This window comes from Ruditapes philippinarum, unplaced genomic scaffold (genome assembly GCF_026571515.1).
Source record: "Ruditapes philippinarum isolate M1 unplaced genomic scaffold, ASM2657151v2 ctg4413_1_1_1_1, whole genome shotgun sequence".
NCBI lineage: Eukaryota > Metazoa > Mollusca > Bivalvia > Venerida > Veneridae > Ruditapes > Ruditapes philippinarum.
The window spans coordinates 50,533-66,269 of NW_026856302.1; the positions used below are offsets into that span (position 1 = coordinate 50,533).

The 15,737-nt window shown below is 32.0% G+C and overlaps 3 protein-coding genes across 3 annotated transcripts; all 3 read left to right on the forward strand.

Annotated features, from left to right (window-relative positions):
- Positions 1-1,764: 1,764 nt before the first annotated feature.
- LOC132746156 (uncharacterized) lies at positions 1,765-3,428 on the forward strand. Its single transcript, XM_060735233.1, has 3 exons — positions 1,765-2,022; positions 2,478-2,607; positions 3,014-3,428. The coding sequence occupies exons 1-3, from the start codon at positions 1,798-1,800 to the stop codon at positions 3,313-3,315; spliced, it is 657 nt and encodes a 218-aa protein (XP_060591216.1). The 5' UTR covers positions 1,765-1,797; the 3' UTR covers positions 3,316-3,428.
- A 1,012-nt stretch (positions 3,429-4,440) lies between these two features.
- LOC132746163 (uncharacterized) lies at positions 4,441-8,256 on the forward strand. The gene is made up of 3 exons (XM_060735241.1): positions 4,441-4,749; positions 7,236-7,365; positions 7,788-8,256. Exons 1-3 carry the CDS (start codon positions 4,474-4,476, stop codon positions 8,210-8,212), a joined length of 831 nt encoding a protein of 276 aa, XP_060591224.1. The 5' UTR covers positions 4,441-4,473; the 3' UTR covers positions 8,213-8,256.
- Positions 8,257-9,243: 987 nt separating this feature from the next.
- LOC132746157 (uncharacterized) lies at positions 9,244-15,075 on the forward strand. The gene is made up of 3 exons (XM_060735234.1): positions 9,244-9,573; positions 9,751-9,868; positions 14,581-15,075. The coding sequence occupies exons 1-3, from the start codon at positions 9,298-9,300 to the stop codon at positions 15,003-15,005; spliced, it is 819 nt and encodes a 272-aa protein (XP_060591217.1). The 5' UTR covers positions 9,244-9,297; the 3' UTR covers positions 15,006-15,075.
- The last annotated feature ends 662 nt before the right edge of the window (positions 15,076-15,737 follow it).

The following is a 15,737-nucleotide window of genomic DNA, read 5'->3' on the forward strand; positions in this document are numbered from 1 at the left end:
GCTGACATAGTAGCGCCACATCAAACACGTCATTCTGCCGGCCCTGTGAATAAGATCAACCATGTGCGAGCCGAAAGTTCACATCAGATACAAAACAATGCCCATGCTCATAAACAGCCGTCATTTTCCTTCCGTGGATGCAAGATCCAGTGTCATAATTATAACTAGATGATATACACTACAGAAGTGTGGTAATTTAGACATAAATCCTACAATGAGTACTTTAATTACTGAGTGAACGAGTTTTCTTTAAACTTAGAAAATTCAGCGTATTACTCCCAGTTATTTATTTTGACTAATCTAGACTAGTGATAAAAATGTAAGAAGTCGAAGAAGATTTTTTGAACGTGTCTGTACGTATATTTTTATTGAATTTATTGTTATGTTTCTCATATATTTATAAGATATTGATCAAAATTCAAATTAAAAGATTTGTCTTTAATGTCATCATAAAATTTATAAAATTAATGCAGTTTGTGAATTCCTTAAAGTACGGTCTTTCTTTGCCTAGTAACATGAATTATTTAATTTGAATAACAAAAAAATGGAATATTAAAAGAAAAGCATGAATTTTTGATGAATCGCTTGAAATCCTACTAGGGTTTGAGATATTTTACACACTGAACAAGTAAAATTATTATTTGACAGCAAATTGTAGTAAAAATGACGTATGTAAGCAGATAGATTCGGTATAAAATATATATGCGCCTCGGGTTATATACCTTCTAAGGTCTTACCAAGCAGTCCGTAAACTTGCATATTGCCCTCAAAGCCATGTTTTATTTGTTAAATATTCATCCTGAGAAAACTGGATCTTTTGATAATCTGTTGTATAAACATAATTTCCTTACTTGGCAGGGAACACATTACTATGATACAGACAAACTAAGAACTCAAAAGATTTAAGTTTATTCATGTAATTAAATAGCATAATTGAATGGCCAATGGTCCTTCCCAATGTTACTGGGGTTCTAACTGGTAGGAGACTTATGTATTGCTTGCAATACTATGATAATTGGTTGTTTTAACAGTTAAGAGAAATGTAGTTGCTACGGTTACATACATAGTAATACAAAAGTGAGGCAAAACATAAACATTTGTTCCATATTTTTCAAAATTATTATTTCCTTAAAATGGGCATTGGCACGACTTTCCTTTTTATGCAGCGACTTTGAAAAATCTTAGACAAATTCTTCCGCATTAATATTGGAGAGATCATTATATCTGTCGAGGACTGCTGCATTGTTCGTAACAAGCTCTTATTTACATGAATTTTCTTGAATCAAGACAATTGATCTAACATTCACACATAAAATTTGGTTGAGTTTGACCCTTTTACAAACTTTGAAATTTTCTTTTTCAAGTTTTACATGCATGTTTTCCTTCTTTTACGCATTTACTTGAAATTTAGTAAATAGTAAAGGTCGAGATGTCTGCCTTACTGACATACAATGTTTTCTATACTTGTTATAGTATCTTATGACACACGATAATGTTATGTATAATGGTGTAATACACGTTTAAGAATCAAATTGTTTAAAAAAAACAATTAAAAATACTGTCATGCGTTTAAATCCTGAATATATATATAGAAATATAAGAAATTAATTTTTTTCCGCCTTTATACAAATGTCTCACAATTTTTAACACAATACTTCTTATCATGATAATGTTGACCAGGCATGAAAAATCTGACAAAATAGCAGGACATATTAAGATATAAAGGAGGCGTTATCAGTAATACAGCTCAGGTTTTTATTTTTTTTCATTTCTAAAGTGTGTGTAAAACCCCTCGAAATGATGATTTATTGCATATCGTTTGTGTGCTTTATTTCACTCATTGCTTTTGGAGAAAAAATAAAAGAACAACAAAATCTGCAGTCAATTTGGAAAGAGATTGATTTTCTGAAAGAACGTACACTGGCATTGGAAAGTGAGGTTAAGGGATTAAAACTTCAAAATGACTACCTTAAACAAAAGGTTGAAACGCTTGAAAGACAATGCGCGGAACACTCTGTAGAGGTAATCATACTGGCTTATCAAAATTTTTACATTAATTTTTCTAACTTAACTCTATCTGAAACACTTATATAGTTTTGAATTTAGTACTATTACTTGAAGGTCCGTTGAAAAAGGCAATTTTCCATTAGTACATAAAATCATTATACGGAGATCATTCGAAAAGATATTCCATTAATAGGTTTCTAAAGTTTTATCCTCATAGTATTTAAAACGTTTTATTGCAATATAATGAGGTGTTCAATAGCTAACTACAACACCTTGTTTCATGCCATTTGCATATAAAATAACAGATATTTTAATATGAAATACATAGGTCATATAAATGGGCAAGTTTGAAGGTACAAAATCTTATTGACACACTCTCCATATTCTATTTAATGAAAATCTTTTGATTAAATAGTGTTTGTATGCGTATTTAATTTTGACTCAGCACTTATAATTGTATAAATTTTCAGGATGTCGAAAGGACAGAAAAAACTGACACAACGGCCAACACGTCAAACAATCACAGCTATTCTTTCAAACAGACATTTGAATCAAGGAAACGAACTTCTAAACTAAATCGCCAGAGAAGTATACTACCAAGTAAATATAATTACGTAAATCCCCATGTCTTATTCGGCTACAGTACATGCATGGCAATAACGCAGTAGATGACACATTTGCAACCGACAGTAGTGTAAAATGAAGGAACTCCAGACTAAATAGTGGTTTTGGAAATACAATCGGATGTTTCTTTCGCCTATATCATCTTTTTTGTGACTTGGGCGTTATCTGTGACAATGGCGCGCGTTTTCTAACCATTCCATATACCGGTACCTAATTGAAAAAAGAACGTGAAATATAATATATGACGTATTTTAATTAGAATATAGTTTTTAATATATATGTGATGCTACAATAGCTGACATGACAAATCCCTTTCTCTATAAATGATTTGTCTGCTTACACGTTCAGATTGTCCACCAATTGAATCGTTTTCTATTTTCAGGACAGGTCTCAATCCAAACCCATGTAGCTTTTACAGCAGGAGTATCGGTTGATAATCTTCATAATTTAGGTGATCATCAAGCTATTATATTTGATCGTGTCATCACAAATATTGGCAATGCTTACCATCCACACACTGGGATTTTTAATGTCCCGGTTAAAGGCGCATATGCTATAACGCTAACCATGACTGTTGAACCTGACAAATTTCAATGGCTTGAGTTAGTTGTTGACGGTGGTTCAACATACTATATATCTGCTGGCCATGCGGGTGCTAGGGACTTCGCTTCTACAACACAATAATGGATCATAGATCTGCAAACCGGATCAGAAGTGTGGGTCAGGAAGATTGGTTGGTATGGCCAATCTGATCTCCACGGAAATATGAACACTATTATATCCGGCCATCTATTGTTTCAGACGTAAGAATTTCCGAAAAGTAAAGTTATCAAATTGTGATTTTTGTGTATGAAAAATATAAGCAAAATAAAATCTTTCTGATGCCGATCTGTGGTTTTATCTTACAGGAAGACGAACTTTGCAATAGACTGAAATAATTTTGACAAATTGCTTACTGTAGCGAAAAGCATTGCAATGGAATAATGGCTAAATATAAGCTGATGTACTTGTATGTGTGATTACGTCATAAATTTATATGATTAATTTCAAAATTATTGTTTAACGCAATAAACCATTTTTCTTAATTCTGGTACGAATTTAAAATTTATTGAACAGTATAAATTGAATGACTATTACATCTTTTTATTTGTTATGGCCATATTAATTATAAACTGTTAACTTTTATAGCTTGTTTCTTTATTTACCAGGATTAATCGGAGAATAGCAGGCCCATTCTCCTGTGGTTGAATAACATTTGGCTAAGGGTTTGCCTGCAACGTTTTATTTAAAAAATTACATACCTTAGTCAAAATTAAATGATTAAGTTTGATTGAATTTGACCGTAATTAAACTCAGAAGCGTTCTTGTGTTCAGACTATTAAACAACGTCAAATATAACTGAAGGATAATAAGACGAATATTCAGTCAAACTGACAGATCTAAGTATCTAATGGTATCTGGCATATTAGTATGTTTTTTTTTTCAATTTCGTAACACACATATTTAGAAAGAGAGAATCAAATTGTTAATTTTTAAAATAAAAACATTAAAATTCATGGTTTACCTATGTACCTAAGAAGCAATCTTTTGTGAAATAGAACAAAACTTTTATACGAAATCTAAATCTTTTTAAATTCTTAATATATAGATAAATAGCAAGTCCATTCATTTCATGCTTTTACAAATGTTTCACAATTTTTGACCCAACTTGTAGACACCAAAACTTCTTATCATGAAAATGGTAACACATCAAAGTTAAACATGACAGCAGATCCTTTTAAAGGAATCATTATCAGTTATACCTCACGTCCATTTTTTTCTAAATTGTCTTAGCTTTTCGAGATGGTGATTTCTTACATACTGTTTGTATGTTTCATTTCAAAAACTGTGTTTGGAGAAGAATTACACGAACATAAAAATATGCAGTCGATTTTGAATGAGTTGGATTCGATGAAAAAAATGCTTCAACATAATAGTGAAAAGTTGATAGAGATTGATTATCTGAGGGAACGTACACTGGCATTGGAAAATGAGGTTGAGGGATTAAAACATGAAAATCACAATCTTAATCAAAAGGTTAAAACGCTGGAAAGACTATATGCGGATCGTTCTGTAGAGGTAATCATACTGGCTTATCAAATTCACATTGTTTTTTTCAAATTCAATTCTATCTGAAATACTTACATAGTTTTTAAAGTACTATTTACTAGTTTGACTCATACTAATGTAAGACATACTTAAAGATTACGATTAAAGTCATTAAATTAAAGCAGAGCATGGCCGGATGCATAACTTTTAAATCATTTTAATAGAACATAAATATATTTCAAGCTCAATTGAAAAAGGCAATTTTCCATTAGTATATAAAATCATTATACGGAGATCATTGAATAAGCTATGTCACTAAAATGTTTCTGTAGTTTACATGTGTTTTATCCTCATAGTATTTTGAAACGCTTCATTATACTTGAAAAGCTAACTATAACAGTTTCTTTCATGCAATTTGCGTGTTAAATGACCGAGATGTTTTAACTGTCATCGACTTTGATCAATTTATATAATTATATATATTATACAATGGATAACAAAACTAAAATCAAAACTACATTAAATGTCGCATTAGAATTAATATACATGCAACGCAGATTTATTATCAAATGGGTGGCATATATGGACTTTGGGTCATTGCAAAGCGCAAATCTTTATGCGGGTGAAAACATTTTAAGCCTGGCAATTGTCTGGCAAAGATAAATACCATTCCGGTAGGCCTATGTTACCAAGGCAATTGGTTCTATTAAAGTTATAGTTGTGCAGGAGTAAAGGAGATGTACTGGCATATCAGAAAACAGTATTCATTTAATTAATTTAAAATCAAGTGTTTGGGTTTTTAAGACAGGTTTGTGCCAGGTGGGTACCCATTTAATCATTAAGCTACAATAGAAACAGCGTTTTCAGTGTGTCAAGTAACTTCTAAAAACATACAAAGACTGTGATAGTCAAGTTGTTTCTATCTTGCAGATAGGTGATAAAACTTGGGTTGATATGTTAAAGCTTCAAAAGTGCCTTGATGATGCAGTAGACAGAGTTGCCGCTTCAGTGTTGTATTCATGCAATAACATACTCTATTCATATTTCTTTCTATAAAATTGCAAATTTTAGGTATTTTTTTCTTATTTGACCGGTTTTGTTTCAAGAAGTTACAAATGCGTGAGAATATTTTTGTACACGACTTGATTCCAATGATCATACATTCGACAGAAAGGTGAGAAACAATTACATAGAGGATATTTGTTTGTTTGTGTGTAAGATGAAATTTTATTTCATCGAGTGAGCTTTAAAAACAGTATTCTCAAGAGTGGAGTAGCCACGAGTTAGAATATTGTTTTTAAAGTTCACGAGATGAAATAAAATTACATCTTACACAACAAACAAACACATTTTCCTTTTATTTTATGCTTAAAAACAAGTTAAAACAAAATTTCCTTGATAGTAACATAAATATTAAAATTTGTTTTCCCAACTGGTAGCCTCTATTATGTACATGTTTTGTCGAATTTCTCATATTAAATGTAAACGGCCGCCATTTTTAAGAATTGTGTATTTCAGGAAAATAATTGTGTTTGATTCAGAGGGTTATCATTTGGATTTGTTAGTCATACACCTTTTTAAAAGAAAGAAAACTTATTTGAGGATTGTAACAGACAATAAATAAGTGTTAACAAATTTGTAAACATAAAAAACGGCTAGGAAATTGGAAACTTGGATTTGTTGAAAGGCTGCCTTATGGACGCTGTGTTGTTTACTTATTCTTTGGGCTGATGGCTGTCATTGCTTTTCAAGTTTTCATAGAGCATACGGCAGTTATTCCTCGTAGGATACTTAAATATGCCCAAATGTTATCAAGAACAGTTTTGCATGTAGAAGGAATGTATTTTTCAGACTGTATAAATGAAACAAAAAAATAGATATTTGGTGATTGGTAATTTGGATGAATAGAAGTAAGTTTTCTTCTTGTTATTACTTTTGACATTTAAATTATTTATCAATTTCAGCTTTGCTTTTGTCTAAACACCCTGACATTGTCAAAATTGTCAGCAAAAATAAAATTGAGGTACCACATGGGGAAAATCTTAAAAAAGTAGTATCGTTATTGAAACGTGTGAAATTATATATTGATAATTTTCACTATGAAATTATCAAATATAATTTCCACGGATAAATCAGTAATCCACTGAAAAGCATAAAATAATCCATCATAATAACATGACAGAGCGTAAGATTCGAACTTATGAGTGCAAATCAGTAAAAGTTACAGTGACGTTGATTTACCAACTGAGCCGCTACGATGGTACACAGTCGTACATGTATTAGAATTAAACCATATGTCTTATTCGAATTAAACTATTCAGAGTTGTGACACGTCCAATCTCGGATAATATGTAGTCTTACCTTGTACCGTTAAGACCAAATTATTATCCCAGGACAATAAGAACCTAGCTAGAAACCAGTGTGTAGGCTCCTGTACGGTAAAAATATTTGGAATATTTCTCCTAAAAGAAGAAACATAAGTTCTGTTTTAAGTCCATTTCTGTATAATTTTTCAGAATGTTGAAAGGACCGAAAAAACTGACACGACGGCCAACAGGGCAAACAATCACAGCTGTTCTTTCAAACAGAAATTTGAATCAAGGAAACGAACTTTTAAACCAAATCGCCAGAGAAGTATACTACAAAGTAAATACTATTAGTAAATCCCCATATCTTATTCCATGTATTCGGCTACATGCATGGCAAGAACGCAGTAGATGACTACATTTGCAACCGACAGTAGTGTAAAGTGAAGGAACTCCAGACTAAATAGTGGTTCTGGAATATACACTCAGATGTTTCTTTCGTCTATGTTATCTTTTTTGTGACGTGGGCGTTATCTGTGACAGTGGCGCGCGTTATCAAACCATTCTCTCTACCTAACTGAAAAAAGAGCGTGAAATATAATATATAAGGTATTTTAATTAGAATATATATTTTTATATTATATATATATGTGATGCTACAACACCTGGTTATAACATGACACATCCCTTTCTCTATAAATTATCTGTCTGTTTGTTTGCACGTTCAGATTGTTCACCAATTGACTCGTTTTCTATTTTCAGGACAGGTCTCAATCCAAACCCATGTAGCTTTTACAGCAGGAGTATCGATTCCAAATCTACACAATTTAGGTGTTCATCAAACTATCGTATTTGATTATGTCATCACAAACATCGGCAATGCATACCATCAACATACTGGGATTTTTAATGTCCCGGTTAAAGGCGCTTATGCTATAACGCTAACCATGACTATTGAACCAGACAAATTTCAATGGCTTGAGTTAGTTGTTGACGGTAGTTCCACATACGATATAGGTGCTGGCCAAGCGGACGCTAGGGACTACGCTTCTACAACACATCAATGGATCCTAGAGCTGCAAACCGGATCAGAAGTTTGGGTCAGGAAGATTGGTAGTTCTGGCCAATCTGACCTCCACGGAAATATGCATACTATTATATCTGGCCATCTATTGTTCCAGACGTAACAATTTCCGAAAAGTAAAGTATCAAATTGTGATTTTTCTGTATGAAAAATATAAGCAAAAATAAAATCTTTCTGATCTGTTGTTTACAGGAAGACGAACTTTGCAATAGACTGAAATAATATTGACAAATAGCTTACTGAAGCGAAAATCATTGCAATGAATTATGGCTAAATATATGATGATGTACTTGTATGTGTGATTACGTCATTAATATGATTAAGTTCAAAAGGCGTAATTTCATATTATTGTTTAACGCAATTAACCATTTTTCTTAATTCTGGTACGAAAGTATGTTATTTAAAATTTATTGAACAGTATGAATTGAATGACTATTATTAGTACATTTCTTTATTTGTTATGGCCATATTAATAATAAACTGTTAAACTTATATAGCATATATTATTTCTTTATTTACCAGGATTATTCGGAGAATCGCAGGTCCATTCTCCTGTGGTTGAATAACATTTGGCTAAGGTTTTGTCTGCAACGTTTTATTTAAAAAAATACGTACCTTAGTTAAGATTAAAACATAAAGTTTGATTGAAATTTACCGTTATTAAACTCAGAAACGTTCTTGTGTTCAGACTATTAAACATAGTCAAATATAACTGAAGGATATGGGATGATTATAATAAGATGAACATTCAGTCAAACTGACAGATCTAAGTATCTTATAGTATCTGGCACATTAGTATGTTTTTTTTTTCAATTTCGTAACACACATATTTAGAAAGAGAGAATCAAATCGTTAAATCAAAACATTTACATTCATGCTTTACATACGTACTAAAGAAGCCATCTTTTGTGCAATAAAACAAAACTTTTTTACGAAATCTAATATTTTTTAAATTCTGAACATACAGATAAATACATGTATCAAGCTCATTAATTATTTGCATGCTTATACAAATTTTACAAATGTTTCACAATTTTTGACCCAACTTGTAGACACCAAAACTTCTTATCATTAAAATGGTAACACATCAAAATTAAACATGACAGCAGATCCTTTTTAAGGAATCATTATCAGTAATGCGTCACGTTCATTTTTCTTTTCATTCCTAAATTGTGTTAACTTTTCGAGATGATGATTTCTTACATATTGTGCATATGTTTTATATCACTAACTGTATTTGGAGAAGAATTACACGAACATCATAATCTTCAGTTAATTTTGAAAGAAATGGATTTGATGAAAAAAATGCTCCAACATAATAGCGAAAAGTTGATAGAGATCGATTATCTGAGGGAACGTACACTGGTATTGGAAAATGAGGTTGAGGGATTAAAACATGAAAATCACAATCTTAATCAAAAGGTTAAAACGCTGGAAAGACAATGTGCGCAGCGCCCCGTAGAGGTAACTATACTAGCATATTTCTGGTTTATTAAAATTAAGATTCCCAGCAAAACACTAATCTAAAGTTTTTTAAAAGAAAATAAAGCGTATAATTATATATATATATAATTCTAATTAGCAAAGTAGAAAAGCAATAGAAAAGCAATAGAATGAAAACAATATTGTTTATAACTTCAGGATGTCAATGAAACAGAAAAATCTGACACGACAAACATTCAAAAGTATGCTTACGAACAGACATTTGAACTAAAGAAACGGACTTCTCATTTTAATCGTCAGAGAAGTATGATATCAGGTAAATACAACTCCGTAATTCCCCAAAGCATGTCCCTAACGGGAAACCTTAATATCCGGCTGTGGTAAAAATTCCGACAAGAATAAAGTATACTAATTTTTTTAAAGAAAACTATCCTATTTGTCTTTTTTACGGTGTTATCTATTATATAATTTACTTTAACTAGATGTTTCAAATATATTCCGCTACATAATCTAATAATCACACTGACCATAAGTTTCGCAGAAGCGGTGGGTGCATTCCAGCGGCGGAGAGTTTACGTCGTAGAAGCGGTGGAATAAAAAAAATTGCCGTTCGCTTTTGTCAGTAAGTTTAGAACTGAATTTAACTTTATGTTTTAATGTTTAACTGGAAAAACCTTGTGAGACGGGAGCCCACAAATGTACTCTTCCAACTTATTACACGCACACGATGTAATTTATTGCCGTTTATGCAAACAGTTCTGTACAGTTTGACGAGTTGACGCCAATTTAGTCTGATTTTGCTTAAAACTATGGTGGCTGATTTGTGCCATTCGTGTTTTCGCTCTGCGCCCCCTTTTAACTTGTTAATTTTCGACTTTTCGCTTGGCGGCGTCGCGGGGCGAAAACACGAATGAAACAAACCAGCCACCATATAAAACACATACAAATGTATGTAAAACGACGCCTTAATACACCGGCATCGCATTGTATGGATACTATTTGCAAAAACAACATTATTTTGGAAATTTTGTAAATACTTATTGCCATTTTATAAAATTATAAAAATGACAAAAAAAATTACAACACAGTCGGCGATGGATTCAATTGCAACGCAGTGCGATTGGTCCGACAACATTTATGTCAATCTTAAGATAATAACTTGACATAGAACCTTTTTAAAATTCGACTTTGAGTTCGTTCTTGTTACCCCCTGACCCGGCATAGGCAAGGATTATATTGCAAACAAACAACCTTTTATATACAGTCATCAGTCTGATATAAACAGCTCCTAAATAACGCTTCACATTAGGATCTGACGATCACCAATATGTTGTTACTGTTTCATTATTTCTCAAACAACCAATCATCGGCAAGCTTTCATAATTGTCAAAGCGATGCGTTTTCTGGAAAACCAATACAGAGCAGGTAATTTTCACGATTTCGGGAGAACAAACATGGCGTTATCTATAGACTTGGAAGGTAACTGGCAAAACAATCCTGTCTATTTAAAAATTAAGTCTATTTTTCCATTTTACTTCTTTCAAATTACTTCAAACATTTTTTATCACAAAAATCAACAATGGTTTTACTTCAACGGACAACGATATTTTAATACTTCTTCTATTGCCTACCTGTAAAAATCGGTTTGATTGCATGGCTAAAAATAGCTTTCTCGGGAAATCCGAATCATAATGAAGACGACACATATACGGTGGTAATCAGACCTATATGTCAGTGATAGGGGGATCTGAGCCTTAGTAGATTGATACGGTCATATAACCTACTAATAATTATATTCTCCGAATAAATATGACGAATTTTTAATACAGCAAAGCTCCTTTTTTTGGAGAAAAAGTTAAATTTCTTCTTAAATATACAGCAGTCGTGTATATTATAAGTTATAAAGATTTTTGACAGATTGTATTGCCCTATATAACGGTTGCTTGTAAATATAACCCGAGCCGCAAGGCGGGGGTTATATTGCAAACAACCGTTTACATACAGACATATAACCTGTCAGAAATATGTATAACGAATTTATAATACAGCAAGAATCATTTTTAGAGGAATAAAGCGAGATTTCTTTATAAATCGACAGTAGCCGTGTATATAGTTTAACGTCACGATTATCCAATGAAAAGCATTATCATAACCACATTAAGCAGAAAAAAGATGTTCAATATAATTATAATCTGAAAACTTGGCATGATGTTAGAATATGATAACAGAAAGATTTCAAGCAAAAAAAAAAAAAAACTAAGGGGTCACCGTCCTCTTTTTCTTACTTAATTAGGGTTATTTCAATGGGGAGATAATTTATACATACATCTAAAAAATGATTTTAATTTTCCTTTTGTTATGTTTTCAGTTTATTTTTGCACATTAAAATTATTTAATTCTATCAAATACTTCAGTTACCTTTTTTTTCAATTTCAAAAGAGGTACTTTAAATCCTTTAAAAATATACCTTTTTTGAAACCATATACCTTTTTAAACCATTTTTTCTTTAAAAAATTAAACATACTATACTAAAGGGAAATAAATTTTATTTGAGTGAATGCAAAGTTTAGAATATTTTTAATTCTGACACCCAAATACCTTCTAAAATGTTATCGTTATAGTGTAAGAATATTATTTTTGACTGTAAACTGTACTTATTTTGGAAATGTGATTTAAACAAATGTTATGTTCGTATATCTTTTATTATTTTTTTTAAGTCTTTGGTTGAATAAAGTAGTGTTATTTTATCAAATGTGTTCAATAAATCAGTACTGGATCCACAACGACCATATGTACTGCACAGTTTGAGTAAAACCTGACAACTTTAGACTGTTACATGTATTTACCTTATATTCACATTTTTTCCCCGATTGCCACTATCATTAAAGGGTCTCCACTGAGGTTTTTTGACATGATGGGGCTGCAAATATTTTTCCAGATAAATGTACCATTTGATGTAGGTTTAGGCCACTTATCTTTTTGCAAAATTTTAGATCATTCGTGCACTACGTTTTTCCAGAATAATTTTTCAAATTGTAAAAAAATGACCCAAAACGAAAAGCGTTTAAACGCTTTTGATTCATATTTGGCTAAGGAAAGCTTAAAAATACGATTTTCAGTTTATTTCAAAGTATATTTGTTAACTATCTTTGCATATATTTCTGTTTAAAGTGCCCAAGCTCAAATATGTAATAAATTCAAATGTTATGTTTTTAGTCTTTTAAACCTCAGTCGAGTCCCTTTAAATGAAGGCATTCATTTAACATGGATTTATATCCAAGGGGTATTTCTTTTAATACAGAATGCAACACACAGTTGAACATATAATATAGAAATAGTAATGTAACTACATAATATATGTACATATCACTTTAATCAACTTTTAATATAATTATTATCAGTGTCAAAGAAACAGGGGTATCAAAAGCATAGATGTCAGATTTTGCTTTTATTCACGAACTCTTTAATTCAAAAAGGCAATAGATGTCCCTAAAAAGTGCACCATTAAATACAAAATTAAATTAATTTATAATAATACAGGTACTCGTAGCGCCGCATGACGCGCATAGTTTATATAATAATATCATAGCGGTTATTGGTCAACTAAAACTATAAAACGCACCGTAGTTTATCAAAAGAAATAGACAGAAAACTTTTCCTCAAATAATACTTTCGCTGTAAAGATAAAATTTATATAAAATGGTGTTTCAGGATTATAATACAACACAGTGACATTCAAAACTGAGATTTTTCTTCATATTCAAGAAGCATGTTTTGTTAATTTTTATGAGCATCTCTTTTATATGTTTGTATGACAAAAACTTTGTTGAACCTGAAAACTATGGTCTCTGTAAGTCCAAGGTTGAACGTAGACTATTTTATGATAATACTGGCAAAAGGAATATTCAATGGAAGGGAAACGGAAGCGGAACTCGGACAACAATTTGTATATAAAATTATATTGTTTCAAACACCAAATAAACACGTTTCTCTGATGCCAAAGTAAGAAAAGGGTTGTACTCAATTGCAAAGTACGTTATGTCAAGTTAAACCTTAACAATTGACATAAATGGTATCGGGTATACCTCAGTGCGTTGCAATCGAATCCACAGTCGTCGGCGTTGTAATAATTATTTTGTCAATTCTTTTATAAAAAGGAAATAACAATTTCCGAAATTTCCAAAATATGGTTGTTCATACATACGATTTGATGCTGGTGTATGTAGGGACTGTTTTGCACACATACGTACGTGTTTTAACTAAAATAAGGCCAAATAGGCGTCAACTTGTCAAACTGTACAGAAGTGCATAAACGGTAATAAATTGACGTGTGCGCTTAATAAGTTGGAAGAGTACATATGTTGGTTCCAGTCTACAGTACGCTCAGCGCGGCTTTTGCAAAACCCGCGTGTCCCCGCGGATGTGACTCATCGCGGACGAAAATTTGCTCAAATATTATCCGCGTGACCCCGCGGACAGAAAATTTTCACCACCGCGGACATAAAACTACAGCCGTAAGCGTTTCCCCCGCGGAACACTGTGGGTAATTGCGGGGGAACGCAGCGGTCTATCTCCGTGGACCGCGGTGGTATTAATCGTGAAAACGATTAAATTTTTATTTTATGGAACTTGTAAACTTTATGAAAAACATGTAATAGTACATTTAAGAATTTATATTAGTGTCTACTAAAATAATTTACCTTCAAGGTCAATGTCATCAAAAGCCAAGGTCAATAGGTGTTTCCAGTAACACATTAAACATAAAAATAAATTCAGTCCTACACTTACCGACAAAAGCAAACGGCCATTTTTTATTCACCGCTTCTGCGACGAATACTCCACCGCCGCTGCGATGGACCCACCGCTTCTGCGAAAACTATGGCCAGTGTGATAATGTAACGCCACAATAATTTGATTGTCTCTATTACAGGCAATATAATTTATGAAAATTTCTATGGTCATACGTTCTTATCAACATTTCATAACGCAGACTGTCCACGAGACTGCAACTGCATTTTTCAATTTCAGGACAAACATCTCTTCAAGCAAACATTGCGTTTACTGCAGGAGTGTCGGTTGAAAACCTACATAATTTAGGTCATTATCAAACTATCATTTTTGATCAGGTCATCACAAACATTGGCAATGCGTACCATGAACATACTGGGATTTTTACTGTCCCGGTTAAAGGCGCTTATGTTATAACATTAACAATGACAGTGGAACCTAACAAAGTTCAATGGCTGGATTTAGTGGTTGACGGTGTCTACATTAACTATATATCTGCTGGACTAGGAAGCACTGATAATTATGCATCTACAACCAAGCAATGGATTCTAGAACTAGACACTGGGTCCGAAGTGTGGTTCAGGAAGACGAGTGATAACAACGATCAGGATCTCCATGGAAATATGAATACCATCATGTCCGGATTCCTTTTATTTCAAACATAAAATTTTTTTGAACTAAAATGATTAAATTAAGAGTCAATTTTTATGATAAAGGAACATATATATCTCTCAACATTTTGTTTTTGGTGTACGTTTAGTAGATGAATGTAGTAAAAGAATCACCCTGCATTGTTAGCTAAAATACTGCTCTGTATAATACCTTTGATTAAGCGGATGAACTTGCACAACTTTAACTGTAATTCATTTGGTATTACTAAAAAATATTTTTTTACTTTCACCAGAACAATGTTTTATATTTTCGACAAGACAAATCAAGACTAAACAACAATACTTAACATGCCAAGTACGTTGCCTGTCGAAAATGACAAGGTTTTGAGCTTAAAATCTATCTCTCTGATTATTTCTTGCTTTTTCACACCTGATAAAAAGGCAATGGAAAAACTGCTGAACTGTCTAGTTTTCACTGGTATTAAATAACATTTCATGTATAAAAAAATTATATTTAGAAATTGATGATTATATTAAAATATTTTCAAATACATGTGAGCCCAGCATGTCATAAGAATGGAAAAAGAAGCCACATCTGTTAAATTATCACTCTACAATAATGGTAAGTAATGAATGTCACGTAAACACATGAATATTAAGATTTATTTTAAAATTCCATTATGCCATAGAAATGCTTTTTCTTATCCTTCAAAATCTGTTTAATTTTAATGTCTTGTTACAGTTTATGAAAAAGTTACTTTTTGCCAATAATCTGTACCATATTTG

Coding starts and splice junctions, on each gene's coding strand:
- LOC132746156 (XM_060735233.1), top strand. CDS start 1,798: ATGATGATTTATTGCATATCGTTTGTGTGCTTTATTTCACTCATTGCT. Junction 2,023..2,477: donor GCGCGGAACACTCTGTAGAG/GTAATCATACTG, acceptor ATAAATTTTCAG/GATGTCGAAAGGACAGAAAA. Junction 2,608..3,013: donor CCAGAGAAGTATACTACCAA/GTAAATATAATT, acceptor TTCTATTTTCAG/GACAGGTCTCAATCCAAACC.
- LOC132746163 (XM_060735241.1), top strand. CDS start 4,474: ATGGTGATTTCTTACATACTGTTTGTATGTTTCATTTCAAAAACTGTG. Junction 4,750..7,235: donor ATGCGGATCGTTCTGTAGAG/GTAATCATACTG, acceptor ATAATTTTTCAG/AATGTTGAAAGGACCGAAAA. Junction 7,366..7,787: donor CCAGAGAAGTATACTACAAA/GTAAATACTATT, acceptor TTCTATTTTCAG/GACAGGTCTCAATCCAAACC.
- LOC132746157 (XM_060735234.1), top strand. CDS start 9,298: ATGATGATTTCTTACATATTGTGCATATGTTTTATATCACTAACTGTA. Junction 9,574..9,750: donor GTGCGCAGCGCCCCGTAGAG/GTAACTATACTA, acceptor TTATAACTTCAG/GATGTCAATGAAACAGAAAA. Junction 9,869..14,580: donor TCAGAGAAGTATGATATCAG/GTAAATACAACT, acceptor TTTCAATTTCAG/GACAAACATCTCTTCAAGCA.